This window comes from Pyrgilauda ruficollis, unplaced genomic scaffold (assembly GCF_017590135.1).
Source record: "Pyrgilauda ruficollis isolate IOZ18807 unplaced genomic scaffold, ASM1759013v1 scaffold72, whole genome shotgun sequence".
NCBI classification, from domain to species: domain Eukaryota; kingdom Metazoa; phylum Chordata; class Aves; order Passeriformes; family Passeridae; genus Pyrgilauda; species Pyrgilauda ruficollis.
Window position 1 is genome coordinate 3,442,730 of NW_024529044.1, and position 22,606 is coordinate 3,465,335.

At 39.6% G+C, this 22,606-nt stretch overlaps 1 protein-coding gene and 1 long non-coding RNA gene across 11 annotated transcripts; both read right to left on the reverse strand.

Moving 5' to 3' along the window:
- Positions 1 to 754: 754 nt before the first annotated feature.
- On the reverse strand, positions 755 to 6,738 carry LOC121363488. Its single transcript, XR_005956708.1, has 2 exons — positions 3,231 to 6,738; positions 755 to 1,865 (listed from the first exon to the last, which is right to left on the reverse strand). It is a non-coding gene; the product is annotated as an uncharacterized LOC121363488 (long non-coding RNA).
- Positions 6,739 to 6,746: 8 nt separating this feature from the next.
- Positions 6,747 to 22,178, reverse strand: ZNF207 (zinc finger protein 207). Of its 10 annotated transcripts, XR_005956707.1 has the most exons (14): positions 21,991 to 22,178; positions 20,401 to 20,527; positions 19,822 to 19,960; positions 19,104 to 19,271; positions 18,351 to 18,426; positions 17,807 to 17,854; positions 15,867 to 15,967; positions 14,683 to 14,843; positions 13,803 to 13,895; positions 12,371 to 12,613; positions 11,538 to 11,700; positions 11,195 to 11,378; positions 10,894 to 10,973; positions 6,747 to 6,801 (listed from the first exon to the last, which is right to left on the reverse strand). XR_005956707.1 is itself a non-coding variant. In XM_041485868.1 (13 exons), exons 1-12 carry the CDS (start codon positions 22,029 to 22,031, stop codon positions 11,218 to 11,220), a joined length of 1,521 nt encoding a protein of 506 aa, XP_041341802.1. In that variant the 5' UTR covers positions 22,032 to 22,178; the 3' UTR covers positions 10,630 to 10,973; positions 11,195 to 11,217. The 10 variants fall into 10 exon arrangements, 9 of the variants coding, with proteins under 9 accessions (XP_041341802.1, XP_041341803.1, XP_041341801.1 ...); XM_041485868.1 differs by lacking the exon at positions 6,747 to 6,801 and having other exon boundaries at positions 10,630 to 10,973; XM_041485869.1 differs by lacking the exon at positions 6,747 to 6,801 and having other exon boundaries at positions 10,630 to 11,378; positions 15,897 to 15,967.
- Between the last annotated feature and the right edge of the window lie 428 nt (positions 22,179 to 22,606).

Genomic DNA, 22,606 nt, shown 5'->3' on the forward strand with positions numbered 1-22,606 from the left:
CCCACCCTTCCTACTTCCTACCAGGCATGTTCACACTGGGAGGGCTTTAACCTGCCAGGCAACACACAACTGTCCTTGCTCTAACTGGCTCTTACTACAAAGCAGCTCCCAAATGCCTCTCAGATTTCCTGGAGTTAAAAGGGCCAGAGGACAAATGGCCATTAAGACCTTCTGCACAGCAGCATTGTTCCCTTGAAGGGTCCTCTACTGCACCTCCTCCTTGTCACACACAGGCAATTCAAAATGCCTTCAACTGGTCCATGCCATAGCAGAAAAATATGTTTATCTTGCCTTTACCACCTCTCAGAAATTAACCTATGAGTGAACAGTGGTAGCTAAATAAGCCCAGCCTAGCACAGTAATCCATTCTCATCCAGTACACAGGAAGTGCCATTTCCCAAGCTACCTCAGCTCTCTGCTCAAAAAGGGTTTAGAACAGAGCACCTCCCAGCACGCCCATGCCACCAACTTTTATGAAAACACTGTTAGAAACTTCTCCTCCATATTCTGACTCTTTCAACTTCAATAGCTTTTTATAGTCTGCTTAGCAGCAGGACAGCAGATCAACAGCAAAAGGAAGTTACAGGTTAAGAAGTTAGGATTCACTTGTTTGTCTCCAAGTCAGAGCTCACACAAATGAGTCTCTGCAGCTTACAGAGAATCAAAAGCTGGTACCAAGTTACTCTCACGATAACATCTGTTGCAATAATAATTTCAATAGGTTTTCAAGAAGAGAAAAAAATACACAGAAACAGTGGTTCACTTCTGTTTAATCAGACACTGTTACAAAATGTCACACATTACAGATGGCTGTATGTGCAATGACCCATTCTTGAAGAACAGTTCAGAGAGGGTTCCCAGTGGATGCAAATGATGTCAGCTCCGTATTTTATCTTCTTTGTAAACTGAATGCTATAAAATTAAGCTTGTTATTGTTACTATTATTTGCATGCATTAAAGTGATGCACATACTTACCAGTCTTTCACTTTCTTGAATTAAATTCAACATCAGTATTTTGCCACCACCTGTCTTTCGAAAAAGATCAGTAATCCCAGCCCTTTCATACCACTTAATACAAAAGCAGTATCAAGTTACAGAAAAAACCCCTTCACAACACACTTCTGTGGCCATACTGCTACCGAGAGGGGACACTATTCACTCATGTGCTTAATTAAAGGTCCTTTACGAAGGTATTAAAAACAGCTTTGCTCATTTTGAATTTACTGCACAGTGACCAGAAACTCTAAAAGGGCAATTGGGAGTCAGCAAGGAGTCTAAGGAAATAGTGGGAAATTACAAACTGTTCCAAATGCACAGTACCAGAACTGGGAGGGAAGACTGCTGAACCACTTTACAATGGACAGCTGCTCTAATGGTGTGTCAGAAGTTGAGCTACAATTTTAACACTGTATACCTGGTAATCAAAGTTCAGATTTCCAGTCTTGTTTTGGTCCTATCTCAAAAGAAAATGAACTTTATTCTACCAAAAAGTGCCGTAAGTAACTGCCATTTAAAGTTTCACAAAGAGATGTCTTTCTACCAGAGTTCTACTACGATCTATCCTGGAGAAATGCACTTTTTTTTTTGTTAAGACACTATGGAACACACTCTGGCCTTTAGTTAACCCCACTGACTGCCAGGCCAGTGAACAAGTAGTGCAGGTCTGCATCCAGCCAGTGCCAACACCAGGACATGACAAGGTAACTGAGCAGCCAAAAGCATTTACTCACTCCAGCTTAGTACTGAGCATTGCATTAATGCTAGCATCAGCTAGGGTCAACCACAGATGGTGTAAGAAATACAGACACATTCTGCTGACAGGGTAATGGCCTCACAACAAGGCATCCCTTTTATTCTTGTATACCTGCAATGAAGATTAAGCAAAGAGAGATAAAGCTAAATTGTAAATATTAATGTATGACTTCCCTTTTTTCCCCCCTTTTAGGAAGAAAAACCTATGCAACATTGGTGAGAAATTTGCCTGTAGCTCATTTTGAAGAGAAAGCAATTTAGTGCAAATTACCAAGAACTGATGTAGAGAAGATGGCAGGCAATGGGCTGCAAGAGTAACTATTCTAAAACCTGGGAAGATACAATTGCCTTGAAACTGTGCATGTTTTTATGATGAGTTCTGCAGCACCGTTTAAGATTTCAGAACCCTAAACCAAGCAATTCTGCTGGAAGTGACAAGTCACTCATAAACCACTCTAGACCCTTCAGATGAGCTGGCAAAACTCAAGTGTCTGTTCAGCTACCACATAACCACAACCTTCCCAGTGCTGACTAAGTAATTACCCACCAGTGATGTTAAAAGCCTCTCAAATTCAGAGTGGGACATCATGGCCTCAAAAGTGAATTAAAGCACAATCTTACAGCTCATCCAGCTGTGGATCGTCACTTCGTGCTACAGCACAGAAAAAGTTTTCATCTCTTCTACTGATATGCAGAGATGAGATATACAAAGTCTAAACAGAACTAAATGTGTGCAGCCATTCCAGAGACTGGAATGAATTTTACTCATTCACAAAGAATCTTTCCTATTTTAGGGTATAAAACATTCTATACAATAGAAATAAAATACCAGAATTTCTGGGAATATGAAATAGGGCAGAATTAAAATAGAGGCAGAGCAGTAACTCTGATGTAAGATAAAACAGTTGGACAAAACCATGTTTGTAGGTAGCCTCTGAAGTGCTGAAATGAACTAACAAAAGCAATTAAAAAAGCACAGAAGAACAAGCTCCTGGCTTACCAGCCTAACAAAGTAAAAATCTGTGGGTAAGAAAGGGTAATTAGCAATAGCTAAAGAAAATGGAAAGATTACAAACTGCTATTGATTCTTAGAAACAGAAATGCTTAATCCCCAACACAACAAACACAGGATCCTGCTGGTTTGTTGGTAAAAACCAGCCTCATTAATAACTGGCATGTTACCACAGTGATTTTGACTTCAGATTTTCACATTCTTCAGCAACATCAAAGGCTGCTTGTCAAGATTCTGTATTAAATTTTCCTTAAAGGTGCTTGCAGGTATTTTTTACCTGTCCACAAGCATAGTTAAATCCATTATAGATCTTCCAAAAAAGTCTAGTCTGTTCACTCACTACTGCAATCAGTAGTAGGTAACAATCACATTTCAGAGACCAAAATTCCCCTCAGGTATTTAAATGGTATCATTTGAACAAATTATTTCAAATAGTAACATCAGGTACTTACAGATTAAACTAACCTGTACTGGCAGTTCTGTGGAATTTTTCTTCTCTACCAGTAAGTAGCAAATGCTGAAATTCTGCTGCTAGTTAACAGAAACACAAATTGTATTAAACCAAGGTGTTTTACCCATAATTTAGTTTTTTTATTAAAAAAAAAAGCTGCCAAACTTCAATTACTGCAATTTGTTGCTTAAGAAAAGCATGTGAAGTAAAGGCAACTATGAAACTACTTTCAATTTGTCCTTCTGATTTTTCATACATAACCCATAAGTGTAACAAGGTCACCTGTAGCCTACTGAAAACATAAAGGAAATTAAAATACTTACATCGCCAGGTTCCTTCATTAAAGTCTTAAAGTGTATTTTCTTACTCTCGACTTTACAAGTGAAAGAGGAAAATGTATTTTTTCCCACTTAAATTTATAAGAAAGAAGCTAGAGAATTCAGTGCAAGTAAGTCAGTGAAAAAATGAGAAAAGAAAAAAAGCTCTGCATGACATCTTCATCTCAAAGCATTACGTAACTTCCTACGTTAGGAGATGATGTAAGTTTCCTTTGGCTGTACAGCATTCATTTCAGGTAATTAAAATTGCTGTTAGCAAAAATCAGTTCTACATATTGGCTACTATGAGCAGCAGAAACTGAAATTTTACAACCCATGCCCCCTTTCTGAATATGGTAGAGATTTAAGAGAAAACTTAAGGGAAAAAAGTTTAAGATGTCAGAAGCTTGAACCTTGTATAAGGCAGTCAGCTGCCAGAGAGACATACTAACTGCTAACAAGAGAATTTATAAGGAAGCTTTCAAGTTCTCAATGTCATGTGCTTCTTTGCTTTTAGTTAAGATGGTACTGGCATTAAAATTCTACTATTTTCTCAAAACTTTTTCACTTCTTTATATCCTCAAGAAAGAAAAACCTTAAGGTCAGTAAGTTCAAGACAGTATTTCTGCAGCAGTCAAATTCACTGCCATTAAAACAGCAGTGTTGCTGACTGTCCCTACTGGGAAAACACGCAAGAATTTAGGAGGTTATTGTAAACTTGTTCAGAAGATACAAGGGCCTCACTATTCACAACAGTGTCCAGGTATGTAAGTACCAAGCCTGAAAATTATTCACACCAGGGACAGTCAAAACTGACTCAGCAGGATGCCAGGAACAAACGGCTTGAGGATAACACCCTGGATCCTGTGGTTCAGGACAGGATATGGCTGGCTGCCAGAGCAGCAGGCTCCAGCGCTCAGCCCCCTCAGCCACACCTGCACAAGGCTGCAGTAAAACTGCATTTGCTTTAGCACAGCCTTACTGGGAATCTGTGCTCTGGCAATCAACACTGCACTATGTTGCTGCTTACAGTGTGCCAGAAACCTCTCACCAAGTGTTTTTCAGAACTTCAGAAAGAACTTTTATATACATTACAATTTACACTTTGATTCCTCTTGATCCCTTAAATGGCTGTCCCAAAACTTTCTTTCCTCTGAACTACTTCCAACCTAGCCCAACCATGACAGACAGAACAGCAGTCACAGGCAGCTGCATTCTTACAGAACCCAGTCACTACCACTGTTTCCCTGGTCTGATTATTTTGGTTGCAAGCATACAGATTTTTTAAAAAGGTCATCATGTGCGGTATGTACTTTATTTACCACATCTCAAGTTACTTTTCTTGTTTAACAGATCAGGTACAAATTTACCCAATTTAGCAGAGTATCAGTAACTCCTGCTCCTTTAAAAAAGTTATGTGCCCCTACTTAAGCTTAAAAAACCTGAACTGCAAGACCACATTTTGTTAATATCTATAAAATTCATGTCACTGAAATACCATCCACTTTAGTAAAAAAATTTCACTAACAGCAAGATGTCCAACTTTGTGATACACAAACTGCTGCAATGAGAGCTGCAATACTGGAACATAACTAAGAACCATACTTCATCCCTCAAAATAAAGAGGAATTTTTATTTTGAGACTCTAAGAGATTAAGATACTTTAAGCAAGAAATACAAGCCCCACAATGTATTATTTTGAGTCAAACACTTTTGTTAGACATTCCAGGGAAAAAAGAATTAAGCCAAATGATCCTATAAATTAAGCAAGTGAAAGAAGTCCTGGTTGCAGTAGTTTATCTTGAAGACTTGTTCTCATCTTCACTGTTATCAGGGGGAGCACCACAATGAGAATTAGCAAAGCAAGACCATGCTCAGTAACCATTCTGAAACAGTTAACATGGACATGTCAATTTTCCAGTCAGACAGGGATTTTGTGGGGGGCCTTCTACAGGAAAAATGCAAAGGGCAGAGTACAAACAAAGAAGGGTACAACAGCAATGTGCAATACACTCTAAGTTAATTACAACTCTCTCCTTGAATTAAAATTACTTGAAATCCCATTAGGGGTCATCATTAAGCAAAATCTTGAAGAAAAACAACTATGCTCATAAAAAAGCCTGACCACAAACTTGAAAAATATCTCAAAAACTTAAAAAAAAAAAAAAAAAAAAAGAAGTCAAACCAGACTCCCACATTTGTTTATTTACTATTTCACTGCTGGTATGCTGCAAGACCTCCTTAGGCAAAACCTGCTGTTCTGAAGCCTTCTTTAAGCAACCTCAAGCATTCATAAACAATGGATCTGCAACAGAATGAACACCTTTTTCTTCACAAAGGGTAGAAATTTTTGCTAGGCACCACGTGAAAGAAGGAACTTCAAATAAAGCTAATTTTGAACATGCAACAGAATCTCTCAAGGTTTAAAAGAAAAGTTTTTCAACTCTTACTATTGTTGCAATAGTCAAAACATCCTCGAATTTGACATATTTGAGATGGAGGAAAAAGTTCTCCCTGAACTGAGGAAAGAGATTGAGGAAAAGGTTCTCCCTGAAACTGGCAAGCTGAAAAATCTGCAGCTTTGATTTCTCACTCTCTGTGTTATCAACTTGGATCTGATCTCTATTTCTTCGCAGGGCTCTACATTAATATTTGTTGAGGTGCAGCTTACAAACACAGCAGTATTAACATCTTAACCTTCTTCAAAGAAACTGTATTCTGTAATTGGGGCTACAAATTTTTGTAGCAATTAACTTACTAGTTCAAATCTATTTTAAGCTTTTCAATAGATACATATCCTCAGAAGAGAAAACAATAATTGGTATTTACATGCCACTAATTCAGAGACTACACAAAATGAACACTACCAAACCCAAAAACAAATACAGCACAAACGCAATGCAGGGAAAGATGGGGAGGGGCAGTGTGTCTTAAGGACTACCTGAGCAGCCTTGCAGGAAATGCATTCCATTAAGAGAAAAAGTACCCACACATCTTAAAACAGGTTCCCTCCCCTTAAGACTCTTAAAAACACAGCCATAATAAAAAGATAAATATTAATATAGAGCCCATCTACCAAAAGAGAATAAAAAAACCTAAATTAAAATAAATTTAGGGGCCTTCACCAAACTTGCTGCAAGTTTGGGGACATAAATATCCAACAGCCATAAAGCTGTGAAAGCCCCCAGAATGAATAAAATAAATCCCACTTGCCTCAGACTGAACAGGGCAACACTGAGACTCTGCCTCAGCCTGTCCTATGGCAGGGCTATAGGAAGAAGAAAAATTTGAATTTTAGAAAAAACATGACCCAATTAAGTGAAAGACATGCATTAAAAATTAACAAAATTCCAGTGATCAAGCAAACAAAAGAAAATGACTGCTATAGCACCTCTTTTGTTAGGTCCAAACAGTATTTTTTGTAGCTGGTAGCTATTTCTGAATTGGACAGCTTGTTTTGCTTTGTATCTTGATCAATGGAACATCAGTCAGTTGTCTTGGGGCATTTTTCCCGTAACTGATAGTATTTGTTGTACTAGCTCATGAAAAGTTGAGTTAAAGATTCCACCAGCCACTGAAAATGTTCACCCTTGTCTTAGTGTTCATGTAGAAACTAGACCAGTACAATTATTAAGACATTTACTAAGAAGTGTCATTAATTACCATTTTAAATTGTGGCCCCAGCTCATGGACTAGTTTATCAGTCTCAATTTAACTGAAGGTCGTAACGACCTTCTTGCTGTTCATAAAACTGAAGTAATCTTGGTATTTTTGTTTTCATTTTGTATCCAGAATTATTTCATTCCTATGAAGTAACTGTAGGTTATCTATCCCACTCAATTTCATCCACGTTTTAAGACAGTAAGTAAACCAGTTCTGTGTCAGTCCTGCTCAAGAGCTCCACAGCCTAAAATACTGGCAGAAACTACAGAAGGCAGATGCAGCTGAGTGTGTTTCTAGAAGCTTGTTTACACTGTCCCATGCATGCACAGAGCGAGGAATAGTTATCCACTGTTGTTAGATAAACAGCCCAGCCTCAAATTTATTATCAGCACCTAAAATATCATCTGGGGGGGGGGGGAGTAATCCAAGAATTTCAGAAGAAATTTTCAGCCTACATATGCCAACTAAATAGTATTTTATTTAATGCAACTTTGCCAATGCCAGAAGGCTATTCTAATGGCTGTATGGAATAGTCATATAAAGACTTCTAAAAACTAACCCACTTTTTAAGGTTCTTTCATGCCAGTCTCATCCATTTTGCCCTACAGATCAGCTGCTTATTATGATATTGAGACCATGCATAAAATAATTGAGAACCTTCTACATCCTAGATGCAATAAATTCTGGCATGTTTTTTGTTAAACCTATTTTCTCACCTGCGTCTGAAATTTTCTTGTAGCCTAATCCTTTGTATTCAACATTTGCATTATATTGCAATTTCAAGACTGGTCAAAATGCACTTGCAAGAGTGAATTTTAATGCAAGATCTGCTGTGGCAAATTTAGGCAACAATTAAAAAACAAAGCTTCTGCCTATGTAATTACATCACTAGGGTCCTGCAAGGGTTACACAGGATATGCTTTTCTGTAATCATAAAGGCTTTTGCAACCTCTTTCCAAGAAAGGATTAACTAAAGCAAAACCCTGTTTTCATGGCTGCATTACATCAGGGATTTTGCTGGCAGAGCTATGTTGATTACACTTGGTACTGTAAACCAAGTCTTTGTCTTTATACAAGCAACTATTACATTCAAAGTAGTTTTACTGTTTTTGGGTAAATGCACCATAAATCCAACTCTCTGAACATTAAGAAGCAGTATTCAAAGAAATGAAGGCAGGGACCAACAGACAACGCAGGCACCGACACATCTGCCTGTTTACAGAAGAATCACACAAGAGGCAAAAGTAACTGAAGACTGAAGGCAGCCACATCACAGCTCTTATTGCACAGGAATGACAGGAGCAGGAAATGAAGTATCCACGTGAAAATCACAGAAAAATTGTTCACCTGCTTGTATGCAAGTACCAATGAAATACATGTGGCAGTACTTACTCAAGGGGTTTCCATAACATCACTACTAAGGAAAGATTATTTTTAAAACGCATTCAAGCTTGAAGTCTATGCAGTATTAGCTACAAAATGGTACCATTATCAGAATGAGACATTCACTGTTTAAAAGAGTGAAACTTATCTAATACATCTTGCAGAATATGCCAAGTAAACAGTGCATGCAATAAGGTTTTATCCCAGGAAAAGTAGGGATCTGGAGACAACATAAGGAAAATTACAGAAAGACACCAAAGAAAGAAGAAATTTACTTGACTGGGGCAGAAGGGCAAAGCATCCTTAAAACAGCAATATTATCTTCAGGAAAAGCAAGAAGTTTTATAGTTTTACAAGTAGTTAAGATCACTTTATAATGTATGAATTTTATGTGTAATATTATAAAAAGGACAAATATAAGACCCATAAAAATCTCTTCAAAGTTTCGTAATTATCCCAATTAGGTAAACAGAAGAAAACCAGAGTATAAAAGCGTTGCCTCAGCAAAACAAGTTTTATCTGTTAGATTTATGTCTAAAGCAAGATGAAGAGCTAACAAAAGATTTGACATCAAGTACACTTGCAAGCCAAATACTGCACACCTGACAGGTGGTCGGTAGATACCAGTGATCAGAGAACTGCTTCTCAACAGAGGCTTGGACTTATGGTCTTAAAACTGAACACTTCAGAAAAAAATGCCTGGCAATTCTTAATGGTTAAACTAAGGCCATTCAGCTGTACCTAAACTGCACTGGATGCTCTAGTGCTTTTGGGACGTTCTGTGACCACAGGACAGAAGCTAAGACAGTGTATTATTTTAGCTGTACTGTTATTTTTGCACTTTTAAGAGACAGTACAGAATAAAGCCACATGAAGTGCTTTAGTGCAGCTACAAAACCCCAAGACTTCCAAGAAACAGAGCCATAAGGCTCAGTATTAAGTGAAAAACTTCGACCATCTACAAAAACATGTATGAATATAATGACACAAAAAGGCTGATGATCCTTCTACCCCACCCTAAAGAAGAATTAATCCCCATTAATTAAACTGCAGATAAGGCTTGAGGCTGGAACATGTATTTAAAGTTGACCTGCAAATGAAAAATTCGCCACTTTTTTTTTCCCTATAGAGAATAAGCCAGAGATGCTCTCACTCCCCCCGCCTTCAAAAAGTCTCCCTCTACATTCTCAGCAGAGGTCTAACACAGGATCACTCACATGATGTCAGACCTAATTACAACCGTAACAGGAACTTGTCACTCTACTCTTACAAAGAGAGAAATGACTAATTCATAGAGGGAAGACCTCGCTTTGATAAAAAGGTCCCTCACTCCAGAAACTTTCACTGAATGGCTCAAGAAAACTCAGGCAACATCTGATCATAGCACACAACAGATGGTTACAGATGGTTCACCTTTCAGAGACTGCCAAAACACGCAATTCTGAACATTTAAAGTAAAAACATGGCATATAACATATTACTCTTGCCTGCTTTGCATCTTCTATGCATTAAGAGGGTTAAGCTACTATTTCTCTTTTGCAGGTCAACTTCAATACATTAACTGGAAGTCACTCACCCATGTGCCATGCACCTAAGCTTCTAGAAATCTTCACCTAAAAGGATCCTAAAATTCACCTCCACTTGCACATTAAAGTGGCAGTTGCAGAGTGAACTAATGGGACACACCCTGGCACTGGGATGTATCCCGGAGCACTTTCACATCCTACAAGCAAGTGCCAGGACTAGAAATCATTTAAAATTTATTGAGGACAAGAAAGCACAAATAAAGAAACATATGCATTAAGAGAAGTTACAGCCAAGAGTTAGGATGTGCCTCCTGCAGCCTCAGTTTTGAGGAGTCAGTTAATAAGTGTACAGGTCTTTGTCTACTCAGATGTACAGCTAAGGAGTGACTTTTTAGAACAAGGAATTCAGACTTTATCAAAACAGCACCAATAACTGTGTTCATTACACCAATGGTTACCACGGCATGCATCTGTACAAACCTTTCAGGCAGTTGTCCAAAGCTGGTCATGAATAAAAAGGCATATAAATTTTTCTCCTCTTTTATTACAATGAAGTTTATAACAGTACAGAAAAGTCACATGACCTTAGTGGGTCAGTTTACTTAAACCCTGGAACAGGAGAACTCTAAATACATTAAATATTGTTACAAGTTCAGACTTTAATGTACAAGTAGCTGGGAACAGTTACAGCCCTCACCAAACTATGTTGGGGACATGAAGTCCAACAGCACCTGAAGTGCTGTGAAGGCATCGTTTCACAAATAGCAACGTAACATTACAGAACTTGCCTTTAAGGTGGTATGTTCATGTAATTCCAGCGCCTTCACAATTTAACGAACCATATTTACTATACTTCACTTCTAAAAACCTAGATGAAACATGAAAAAGAAGCCATACAGTATAAATTGCAACATCAGGAAAAGTTCCTGTTATTATTCCAAATAATTTTTCCCATGTAAAATAAGAATGTCCAATAGCTCCTTGCATGTGGGAAGATACTTATTTTTTTTAAAGTCACAATGAAGCTTTAATTGACGGAAGCTCGGCTATATTAACAGCACAAGATGAGAAAAGGTTTAATCTCCAAACCTATTAGAGCGTGAGTAGGAGCATCAGTAGCGGCCACCTTGCGACATTACAGGCGGTCTCATTCCCATCGGAGGGCGAGGAGGTCCACTCTGGTACGGGGGCACCATCGGAGGTCCCTGACCGTATGGAGGCATGGCTCCAGGAAGATATCCTGGCATGCCCTGGTGATGTGCACCATACTGACCTATGAACAGAATAGTTAAGATGCAAAGAATAATTTTTAAGTTTTGTTTTTTTTTTAATAGTGAGAAGTGCATTTTGTGAAAAGCTTCACCCCTCCCTGCCAGCATAGGCAACTTCACAAATCTTTCCAAAACCAAGAAGCTAGGAAATTTATGATTACCATGAGGTGGCATGGGAGGTCTCATTCCTTGTTGTTGTGGAGGAATTCCTGGCTGTGGTGGCATCATACCTCCAATTGGTCCAACCGGTGGATTACCCAGGGCAGCCTGGCCTGGTCGAGGAAGATTGCGCTGGTATTTAGGCAGCTGTGCCCTTCTCTCTTCCTAAAACCAGAACAGACAATCACAACACATCGTGTTAAAACTCACCAAAAGCAAAGTAAATAGAGGTGCAACAAAGTAGGTTACTAAACTATTTTAACTACCTTGCAAATTCAAAGGCTACTACTAACATTACGCGGCAGCAGTAGGATTTGCCCCCCTTTCTGCAGACTTTCTTCGTTAATACAGACCAATTCAAGCATTCTGCATGGAACCCAAATCCTCCCTTTCCCTCAGCTGAATAAAGTCTTTTTCTCTTAAAAACACAAACGTAATGTTCATTTGTTTTATCCATAAATTCCATATTTCTAACTGCTGTAATAGCATCAAAACAACTTCAAAGAGTTCAGTCTTTTGTTCTACACTTATTACCCAGTCCTAGTTAATTTGAAAGTTTAAGACACATGCAGTAAAAGTCCAAATTGTATTTTGGATTGAGAGATTTCCCATCACCACCAAAGCTAAGGCTTAGACTGCAGCAAGATCACTGCCAATATGCCAGTCATCACTATGCAATTAAAGAAGTTCTCTCAGTTACATTTGTTCTGCACGGTTTGCACTCTCACCATTACTAAAATACGCATAATGCAGAGCACAGATGAAATTCCATTCAACCTGCCATATCATCACAAACAGCATTTTTCAGTAAGACAATGAAAACACGTTAACTTACCAGTGATATATCCTCATCTGGATGGATCAACTTACTGGTTGCACTGGTTGTTGTGAGTGTAGCAGGCTTACTTGTGATAGACGTAGCTGGTTTAGCTGCAGTGCTGTTTGTCGTGCTAGTGGTTGAGGCTGTAGACTGCGTGTAAGCCGGGAATGTTGGTTTGGGGGGTTCCGTTGTTGTCGCGGGTGTAGAATTCAAAGGTTTGAAATCAGTACCAACTGGCCCTGGCACAGCTGCTGCAGCCTGTGAAACACAGACACAGGGCAATATTTATTTCTCAAATAAAGAAAAGTTTTCATTTAACAAAACTTAAATGATGACTGTTAGACCTCTGAAACATTCCAGTAAGATATAGAACTATAAAAAGCTTGACAAAAGTAAAGTTCAGCCTTATTGCATACTAGAGCAACTGAAACCAAGACAAAATAAACCCCGGTATGTACACATATACACACACACAGAGGAAAGTCTAAAATCTGCAGGTCAAAAGCCACCACAACAAAGGAACAACAAAGAAAAAAACACCCCACTATTTTATCTCAAACACTGATTTTGGCAAATGTGTAAATCTTTCCTGAATCACTATTTTTAGGAGCCTCTAAGCATAAATTCATTAGTCTCTCACTAAATTAACATATTTCATCAACCATTAGTTTAGAGTACAGCTCAAAGTTCTAGTATTCATTAAAATTAGGTATTTAAGAAATATTTTAATCAAATATTTAAGAAAGCTCTATTGCATCAGGGCTTTAAGTGTTCTCTCTGTAAACACAATGCAGTATTTTCACAAAGTACTATGTCTATCTACAGAACTTTAATCTTATTTGTGAATTGAAGCAGGGAAGAGGTCCACTAGAGATTCCAACATTTCATCTCTCCTACTCTTCCGTTACAAAAACCCTGTAAAAGTCTATTTTGCAAAGCTGTCTCTGAAGACACAGCAATCTCCAAAGCAAACCTTAGTTATGAGAGAATGCTTTTGTAAATATCCAGTGACTAGAAACAATTATTTGAACCTCTCAATCAAAACAAAAATTAAAAAAAAAATTAACATTTTGCACATAATGCAAATGTAAAATTCCCTACATAATGATGTAACATATTAAACAACATAAACTAAAAAGCCTTCACCATGCATCACGCTAACCACTGCCCACTAAAATGCATTTAACTGCTTTCATGCTCTTTTAACCCTTTAGAACCAGGATGTTACATTTCATTCTTTCACACTAAGAAAAATTGGGCACTTTGACATGCTTATTTCTGGTAAGATGCAACTCATAATCAAGGACTCTGCAGTTTTACCAGCTAAACATAATCAGGAATATAACAAAAATTATCTGAAGATGTTTAGTCAATTTTAGATTTTACTGAATGGTCCAAAGGGTTAAGTTGCAAAGCAATTTGTTTTAAACTGTGACTTCCTGCGTACTTGTGCTGTGCTAGGAAACAGAGCGTTAGAAGATGCTGAGAGACTTTCTGAATTGGAGGAAGCTGCACTTGAGCTTGTGACAGGTGTCCCCATCTGTAGCATAAAAGAAAGGAAACAGTGAAAAGTCTCCAAACAAATGGGTGGAAAGTATCCAGATGAAAGGATTTCTTATAGCAAGCCCTTTCTTATGAAAGGACTGTGTTTCTGTAAACATGTATCATCCCCGCAGAAGCCAAAATGCAAACGATACATTACAAAGGCTTCTGCAACACACTTGAAAGCAAGTAAGAACTCCAGGACCCATGGAAAAGTGCATTCAAAGGGAAGAGGTCACAAGCCACTATCCATTCCCCACTTCCCCCCCAAAACACTGAAATCAACTTTTCACTACACTGACTTACTCCTAAACTTTTTGAAGTAAAAAAAACCTCCTAAGTCAGGCAATGTTTAACCGGTTTAACAAGACTACAGAATAAATTTGTCTATTTATTGGTAGAGAGCCCATTATGAGTGAGAACAAGTCATGACAAGATTTTTAACTTGGAAATTTTATGTTCTATGCAATCAGACTCCTGTAGCTAACACATCTCTTCACCCACCCAAAGTTCCCTTACAGACAACAAACTTAAAGGCCTTTAAGAGTGTTTTGCCTACTCCTTTCTTCCCCAGTGCTTACAGAACTTGTCTGGTTTCACAGCTGTTTTAAAATAACAAAAGAATACTTTAAAATTCACTCAAGCACTACACTGAATTAAACATCAACCCAAGTAAAAACCTGAACCAGTCATCTCTTGGGCCTCCTCAGTAATAAATAGGCATTACTGACACAGTGGCACTTTGAAGAACGTAACAAGAGATTCCAGGCTCTGGGATACCTTACCTGCCCTGCGCTTGGGAAGAGTGGTTTAGTAACTGGAGGTTGTGGGGTCGGTGCTGCTGCAGCAGGAGCTGGAGGCCGGTTCAGAATGCCCGGGGCTGTAACAGGCTGTGCTTGTGTCATTGGAGGCATGCCAGGCCGAGGCCCAACAGGAGGGGGCATCCCTACAAACCACAAACAATGGGCGGCGGATCAGGCTCCAGGAAGCACGAATGTTCCTTTAAACAATCCTGCTCCCACTGTTCCTTAGAACAAAGTTTCTCACTACAAGATGTATTTTTAAGGCAACAGTAAAATAAAGCATGACAAATGGTAATGCCAGCAGTCACAAGTCAATGACCATGCACAGGCAGTAACCTCAAACACTTCAGAGCAATGCTGGATTAAGTTCTTTTTTACTAAAGCTGCAATAATGAAGTTTATACTCTCAATAAACCAATAGAGTTCATGCAGTAACTGTTTCTGACACACTGCAGGTATGCCGCCAAGAGCAGGGATGACACTGTTACAAAATCTGAGACTGAATTGTTTCTGAACAGTACCAGAACTGCGAGGACAGAACCACTGCCAGCTTTGCTGAAGTCATCAGTAAAGTGGACTGGGACATTTTATAGTGTCACCACAACACCTGCATTTGGTGCGTGTGGAGCTCGAGGAGAGGGTCATCAGTGGGAAGTTAACAGCTCCCATGGGTTCCATCAAGCAAACCAGCTACTGGTCAGGTGGAACACCCAGGAAACTTAGGGCTACTTAAGGGCTGCACAAGCTCAACAAACATCTCTTCTAGCTACAGTAAGAGACCAAAATGTCAGTTAAGTTTCTTTACTGCAGGCTCACTGGTTGGGTAAACCACCCAACTATTCCCCACTTCCCACATTTTCAGTCATTACTGTTTTCCAACTGCAGCCATAAACATTCATTTTAAAAAGGGATGAAGAGAGACCAGGCAACACAACGATGTGAGAAAATGCAATAAACAAAAAAAAAATCTGTATTCTATTTTTTACTTTAACAATGGTATAAAAGTCAAATAATTATTAATAATCAGAAGCCATAAATCAACCACCTCTGCACAAGAGTGGCTTCTGTGGCAATCCAACCACATCAAGGTGGTGGCATAAGTCTGTATGTTCTTTACATAAATTCTAAATCTTAGTGGAAATAAATAAATAAAATTAAACTCTCACCATAGTACGAGTTCAACAACCCTGACCTACCTGGTGGCATACCAGGCATAAGAGGTGGGATTCCTGGCCCAGGAGGCATCATTCCACCCATAGGCATCATCCTATTGAAAAGAAAATGAACACTGGTATGAACACTCATGATAAAGTTTTAAGACAATTGGCACATCCCTGTATTAGATAAAAAATAACGGTAAATAATTTCAAGAAGCTCTCAAGAGAGGCAATTCCAAACCAACTCCACAATAAAACCAAAACAATAAAACCAAAACATAACCCAGCACCCAAACCCCCAAACACTTATTTGAACTTTAATTTCTCAAGATCTCGCTTCTTCTAATATGAGATTTCCAGAACTAGTATCTCTTCAAGTCTCTCCCAAGACTACAAGCTGTAGCAGAATGTTCCAAGAACCTGATCTCAGTACATTCATAGAATCTGCATGTAGGAAAACCAGCTAGCTCCAAGCACACTACAATAACTGTACATCTGCTATTACTCCCCTCTGACACTGACTGGAGATAACCCAGAGCTGTAAACTATCCAAAAAATACTGGCAAAAGCAGAGCAGAGACCATAGGGCAAGAAAGATTCTGAAGTTTCAATACAGAAAACACTCCATACACTAACGATAAAGTGGGATTTTGGTTTTTTAATATGAGAAATCCTCATTGTAACATATTTTTTCTCCACATTACAAAGAAACCGTTTGGTTTCTCTTCCTAAATGAGTATGTATGAGCCCTTTACATGGAACAAACAAGTGTAGCTTAATTTTGCTTAATTTTTTGCAGACATTCAAAAACAGATTAGGGAAACAAAATAAAGGAACGTTTATTACTTTAACGAGCAAGATAAGCTTATCTGCAGCACTCCAGTACAAACCAAAACCCCACTAAGAAGCAGTTTCTGTTTGTATGACAGTTAAGACACCTTCACCACTTCTGTTTTCAGATCAAATCCCATGAACAAGTGAGCATTCTTTCTGGCAAGTCTGATTTCTGCTCTCCACTCATCTATCACTGCTACACAGGGAACAACCACTGCAGAAGCAGCAATGACTGGGAACACAGACCCATCGTCCCTTTTTTGGCTGGAGAAGGCAAAGTCAGCCTTGCCACACAGCAGACATCAAAACAAGTGCTGGATGCTCACTGCCTGCTGCTCCAGAAGAATGACTTCTGAGAAACTGCACATAGTGCTAGAACTGGGGTCACACGAACACCTAAGTTGCTTTGTGTCTCCTAATTCTTTGGTCACTTTTAAACAAAAGTTAATCAGGTTAAGTAAGCAAAATTTTAGATGAGAATAGACAAAAGCATGATGCAACACCACCCTCTCCGCCCAAAATGAAATGCAGTGAAATTTTGGCAAATTAATTTGTTTTTACAGGTGACATAACATTCACCTGAAGTTACCAGGGAATTTAATGAGGACTAAGTGTCCAACAACCTGATTAAGTTCTGTTGAGTTTCCACCCAGAAAACCTAAAGTTCTGATGAGCATCCACACCACGTTTGACTATGATATGGTTTTTAAATTCAAAGGCTGTTAAATCAATATTTATATCTCAGAAGACAATGAGCTTTCACCTCAGTTAACTTAAAGCTTAGATTAAACTGAGTTCCTGCAGAATGTCCTGCAGTGTGAAGGATCGAGCACATGGAGCTGTTCAAGCTCTGGCTCACGAGAGGCTTTAAGTCTCTAAGGGTCTATTTGGTTTATATTTTGTAGAATGCATTTCACATACAGTTTTGTAATATTCATTTAGATAAAAACATAAAAATCTTCATGCATTATACAGTAACAAAACCTAATTAGACACTTCCCCAAATTCTTAGGCAATATTCAAAGGTTTTCAGTAAAACAATTTCTAGGTTATCAAAAACATGACATAAAATGGCATAATGAATGTACCTAGAATTACATTAATGAGATGCTTACATGTTTCCACCACAAAATGACTGCATGTATTTTCTCTGTTGATGTAATCTGTGAAAATTTATGACAAAATCAAAAATCTAACTGTGAATTTCCAAACACATTGTGATAGGGTATGGTGTCAACCCCATAACAAGCATAAAAACCAACATCTTTTGCCCAAAATACAAGAAAAATATAAGCTATCCAGTACTTTTTTTCCTGTTATGTTGATGACTGATAACCAGATGCACAACATATGTGCAATACACAAGGGAATAGTGGCTCACAGAAGGCTCTAAACCAACACAACAAAATTTTAGATTAACATATTACTACTTAATAACTATGAAGTCAGGAGAGAGGTAAGATACTTTATACATAAACCCAGTTTGGCCATATTTTACATGTTGGTTTACAGCCATCCAGTTCTTTGGTTAGTCTTAATATTTAAGTTACAGAGTCCTCAATTCCCTATTGTACATTCTTTTAATTAGCTTTACTTTTTCTGTGACAGTTTAAAATGCACAGTATGAACATGTAATATTAAATCTTTCTTGCTACTCACCCAGGTGGCATTCCAGGCATAACTGGAGGCATGCCAGGCATCATAGGTGGAACACCTGCCATTAATGGGGGTATACCTTAAAAGAAAAATAAATTTTCAACAACTCGGATAACATACAGTTGCAAACAAATGTCATCTAATAAGTTTACACTGGATAAATGCTTTACAGCAAGTTCTGAAAGATTGGGTTTTAAAATAATACTGCTTAGGAACAGCGCAATATAAATACTATCTGCAAATCTGCCTTTGATTGATTGTCCTCAGCCCTGCAAGACTGGGAATTTTCTTAGTGGTCTCCACAGATGACCTTATTAAAAGAGACCATTCTTTACTCACTGATCAAAATTCTTTCCTCACTGTATCTGTGGCCTGTGTATGAACGGCCTGTTCTGTGTTAGAAGTCTCCAGATGCAGAGCAGCTTTGCCCTTTTTATAAAAAGGTTTTCCAAAACCCCTTTATAAATACTACGAGCAAGTATGACTGCTAGAGTTCTGTTAGAAGCACTGACCTGTCTTACTACCACATGCCTTCAGCCTACATGCCAGCAATAGGTATCTGAATCTAGTCCACCAAGGAAGATGTGCTCATGCACAGAACAGGGGAAGAAAATGAACAAACTACTTATCTGCACCTCCCACAACTATTCTGTGACCCCACTGTTAAAAGGGCAGATTACTACTCAAGTATACAAGCAGCAATTCATGCTTCTACTGAGGTTTTCAGCAACTACCTAACATAACACACCCACTCACCTGGAGGCATCCCTGGTGCACCTGGCACAGGAGGCAAACCTGGCTGTGCCATTGGGGGAATGTACCCCTGCTGTGGCTGAACTTGCTGGGGTTGAAATGAAGTTGAAGCTGCAGATTCATCATCTTCATACTCATCAGAATCATCCTGTTGTTTCTTTTTCTGGCTCTCTGCAGACAGTACGACACATATGGTCAAACTCACACAAATTATACTCCATAAAATTAACTAATAGCCAAATTCAAACATTGCCAGTGTTCAAAAAGTCATATTAATACAACAAAAGAATGCTATGTGAGCCAACCTACGGCCACAAATAAAGGGAAGGAACACAAGTCACACTGCCATTACCCTGAACATACAGAGGGATCTGCCCTCATATCAGTGTCATGCTGTGCTGCATAAAACAAAGCAGTTCAACCAAAGGCTTGAACAGCAAATAAACTTAAGCATTTGGGAATCATCAGGACAGTTTTACCTCTAGCCTTTCCTCCCCTTACCCTCACAAATAAATGACCATGCCCGTATTCATTAGGTAAGTGCTGTAGCTGCTCTGGGAGCAGCTACTTCTGAACAGGAAAGGAAAGATTCCTCCCACGTGGCTGGCAAATGCCTGGAGCTGCTGTCAGAGAATGCATTAAATCCACCCTCACTGCATGCCACAGCTGGGTAAGGAACACACCAGGGAAGTAACAGACAACCAGCCACATTACAGCTTACCCTGAGTTTTTTGTTCAAGTAACCTCCTCCGTTCCTCCATGTCTTTTTCTGGAATGCCTTCCATTCCATAGATTTCCAGTTCAATGTCTGTTCTTCCGGGAATAGCATTTGGAACAGCATCTATTGTTTCTTTATGTACCTAAAAAAAACCAAAACAACAAACCAAATCCTGCTGACCACGCTTCAGGGTAAATTCTCTGTGTTCTTCAGGCAGTTTGAAGACACAAAAAGAACATCCTTAATGGGACTGATCTCTGTGGCCAAGCATTTTCTTGATCTGTGCCTCCTAATCTCTGGTAATTACTACTACCCCTAAAACCTGTTTATATAAACTATATAAAAGTTTATATTTCTGAGACAGCACAATTCCTTCACTCCTACAAAACTCCTGAGAAAGATCTCTGCTGCACAGTGGCCATTTGGCTGCTGACACAGCAGGACTCCTGTGCTGCAAACAGGACACTGCTGCATTTTTCTCAGCAGTTTTACAGACTCTGGAAGCCCCCAACTCCCCTGCTTAAGGACACTTAAATTTTAGATACTGTAAAGAAAAGCTCATGTAAATCTAAAACTCCTTACCTGCATGCAGTGTATAGCTAAACCAGGTCCTGTGTACAGTTTCTTATGACATATATGGCATTTAAAGTGCTTTGCTTTTTGATGCTGTATAAGGATTTTCTCATCATCAAAATCCCTATTACAGTACCTATTGAAGACCGTTAAGGAAACATTTAATACTGGAAGTGACCTTTTAAATAGGACTAAGGTAATGAGCACCAGTGTGATTTTTCTGAAGCAAAAGAAAGGCACAAGAAGCATCTCTGAGCATTTAAAGGGTGACAAATATTTCACGGATGTCTGATAACAAACGCCCTCATCCGGTCCAGCACACCCCTCTTTACACAGGTACAGAAGTGCGGAGGTGTCTGCACACAGTCAGAACCATCATCTGATTCCATATTGTTTGACTCAGGGTTTTCAAGTCCTACCTATTTTAATCGGGGATATGAATACTGCAACAGCATTAAAGGAGAAACAGGCTCGAAATCAGCAAAGAGAAATTATGCAAATCACTCAGAAGTGTCTCTTTAATCAATTACCAGTAACTAACAATCATAAAAGAGAACAAAGGTTTTAGTTTAAAATTCCCTTCCTCTTCCAGTTATCAATTTTTATGACACAGCATAATTTGCTGTAGTAACGGAAGAATTCTCTGCTTTTAAAAAGAAATATTTTAAGCGAAGAACTGTGTGGACATCTACATAACACAAGAGGCAAACTGCATTTCCTTTCTGTGGCTCAGCACTGCTATTACAGCAAACACTCCACACATTTTCCTAGATGAGACAAATACACATTAGCTATTTATTATTAAGAAAATGTCAACATGGCTAACACAATGTGTCCCCTGTTTCCAACAAAACGTGAAATAAATTAATGTCTAAAACAATCACAGATGCCTTCCAAAGCAAAATGGTAATTTACCTCGGAGCACCTTTTAAATTTCTTTATTAAACAATTCTAGAAGACAGAAACGTAACAGAGAAGGCAAATTTATAATCACTCCACAACAGTGAGTACATTCTGAAGGAGCGATCAAATAAAAATCCACCAGTATTTCTGGATACTGAAAAATTAAACCTGATCATGATGCAGCAATTACAAACTGAAAGCTCCCCCCATCACAAAGAAAAAAAAAAAAAAGCTTAAAAAAATTTTTTTTTTGAAAGCTCCCCCCATAACAAAGAAAAAAAAAAAAGCTTAAATTTTTTTTTTAACTATATCCCACCTCATTCCGTGAAAAAACGTATTTATCAGTAGCAAGATTTTCTCCCTTTAACATCCTTCCTCGCAAGGAATAAAGGCCCTTCTCCATTTCCCGCTTTAGGGATCGGGCGGGAGGCCGCGGCCTCGGCGAGGGCGACGGGAGCGGGCCTGAGGCCGTGCGGGTGGGGAGCACAGCAAGGGCACGGACCGGGCCCCATCCCGAGGAGCACAGGGCTGGAACACGGCCAAGCACCGAAACAAACCGTGAGGAGCGTGGGGAGAAGGGCTGAGCCCCATCTCGAGACGAGACGAAACGGGACCGAGCCCCGACCGCGCCAGGCCGCGCCGCTACCCTCCCCCACCCAGCTCTCTGTAGCCGCCGCGTCCAACACAGAAGGATACCAGCACCAAGGCTTCAGCTGCTTCTTCTTCTTACGGCCCATGGCGGCGTCACCCCGATCTACAGAGCAGAAGAGCCAAGCGCTCCCTCAGAGCCGCAGCGCCCGCGCGGCCGCCCCGGACCGAACGAGAGGCACAAAATGGCGGCCGAGCTCCCTCAGGCGCCGCTGCGGCCTCCGAACTCCCAGAACACCCCGCGCCAGCAGGGTGGGGGGGCACCCACGTGACGCGCTCGCGGCCGCCCCCACCGGGCTGTCCCGTGACGCCTCACGGCGCCGCCGCCATTTTGCCCAGTCGGGGCTGTAAGTGCTGTGTCTGAGGCACCTGAGCCTGTCACAGAAACAGTCACGGAGTGGTTTGGGCTGGGAGGGGCCTTAAAGCCCATCTCGTTCCACTCCTCTGCCATGGGCAGGGACACCTTCCACTAGACCAGGCTGGTCGAAGACTTGTCCAGCCTGACCTTGAACACTTCCAGGGATGGGGCACCACAACTTCTCTGGACAACCTGTTCCGGGGCCTCAAGCACTCTCAGAGCAACGAGTTTTCTCCTAATCTAAACTGTTGCTTGTCTTCGTGTTTAATGTCACAGAGAAACTGTGTTTTCCCCACTAAATGTTAC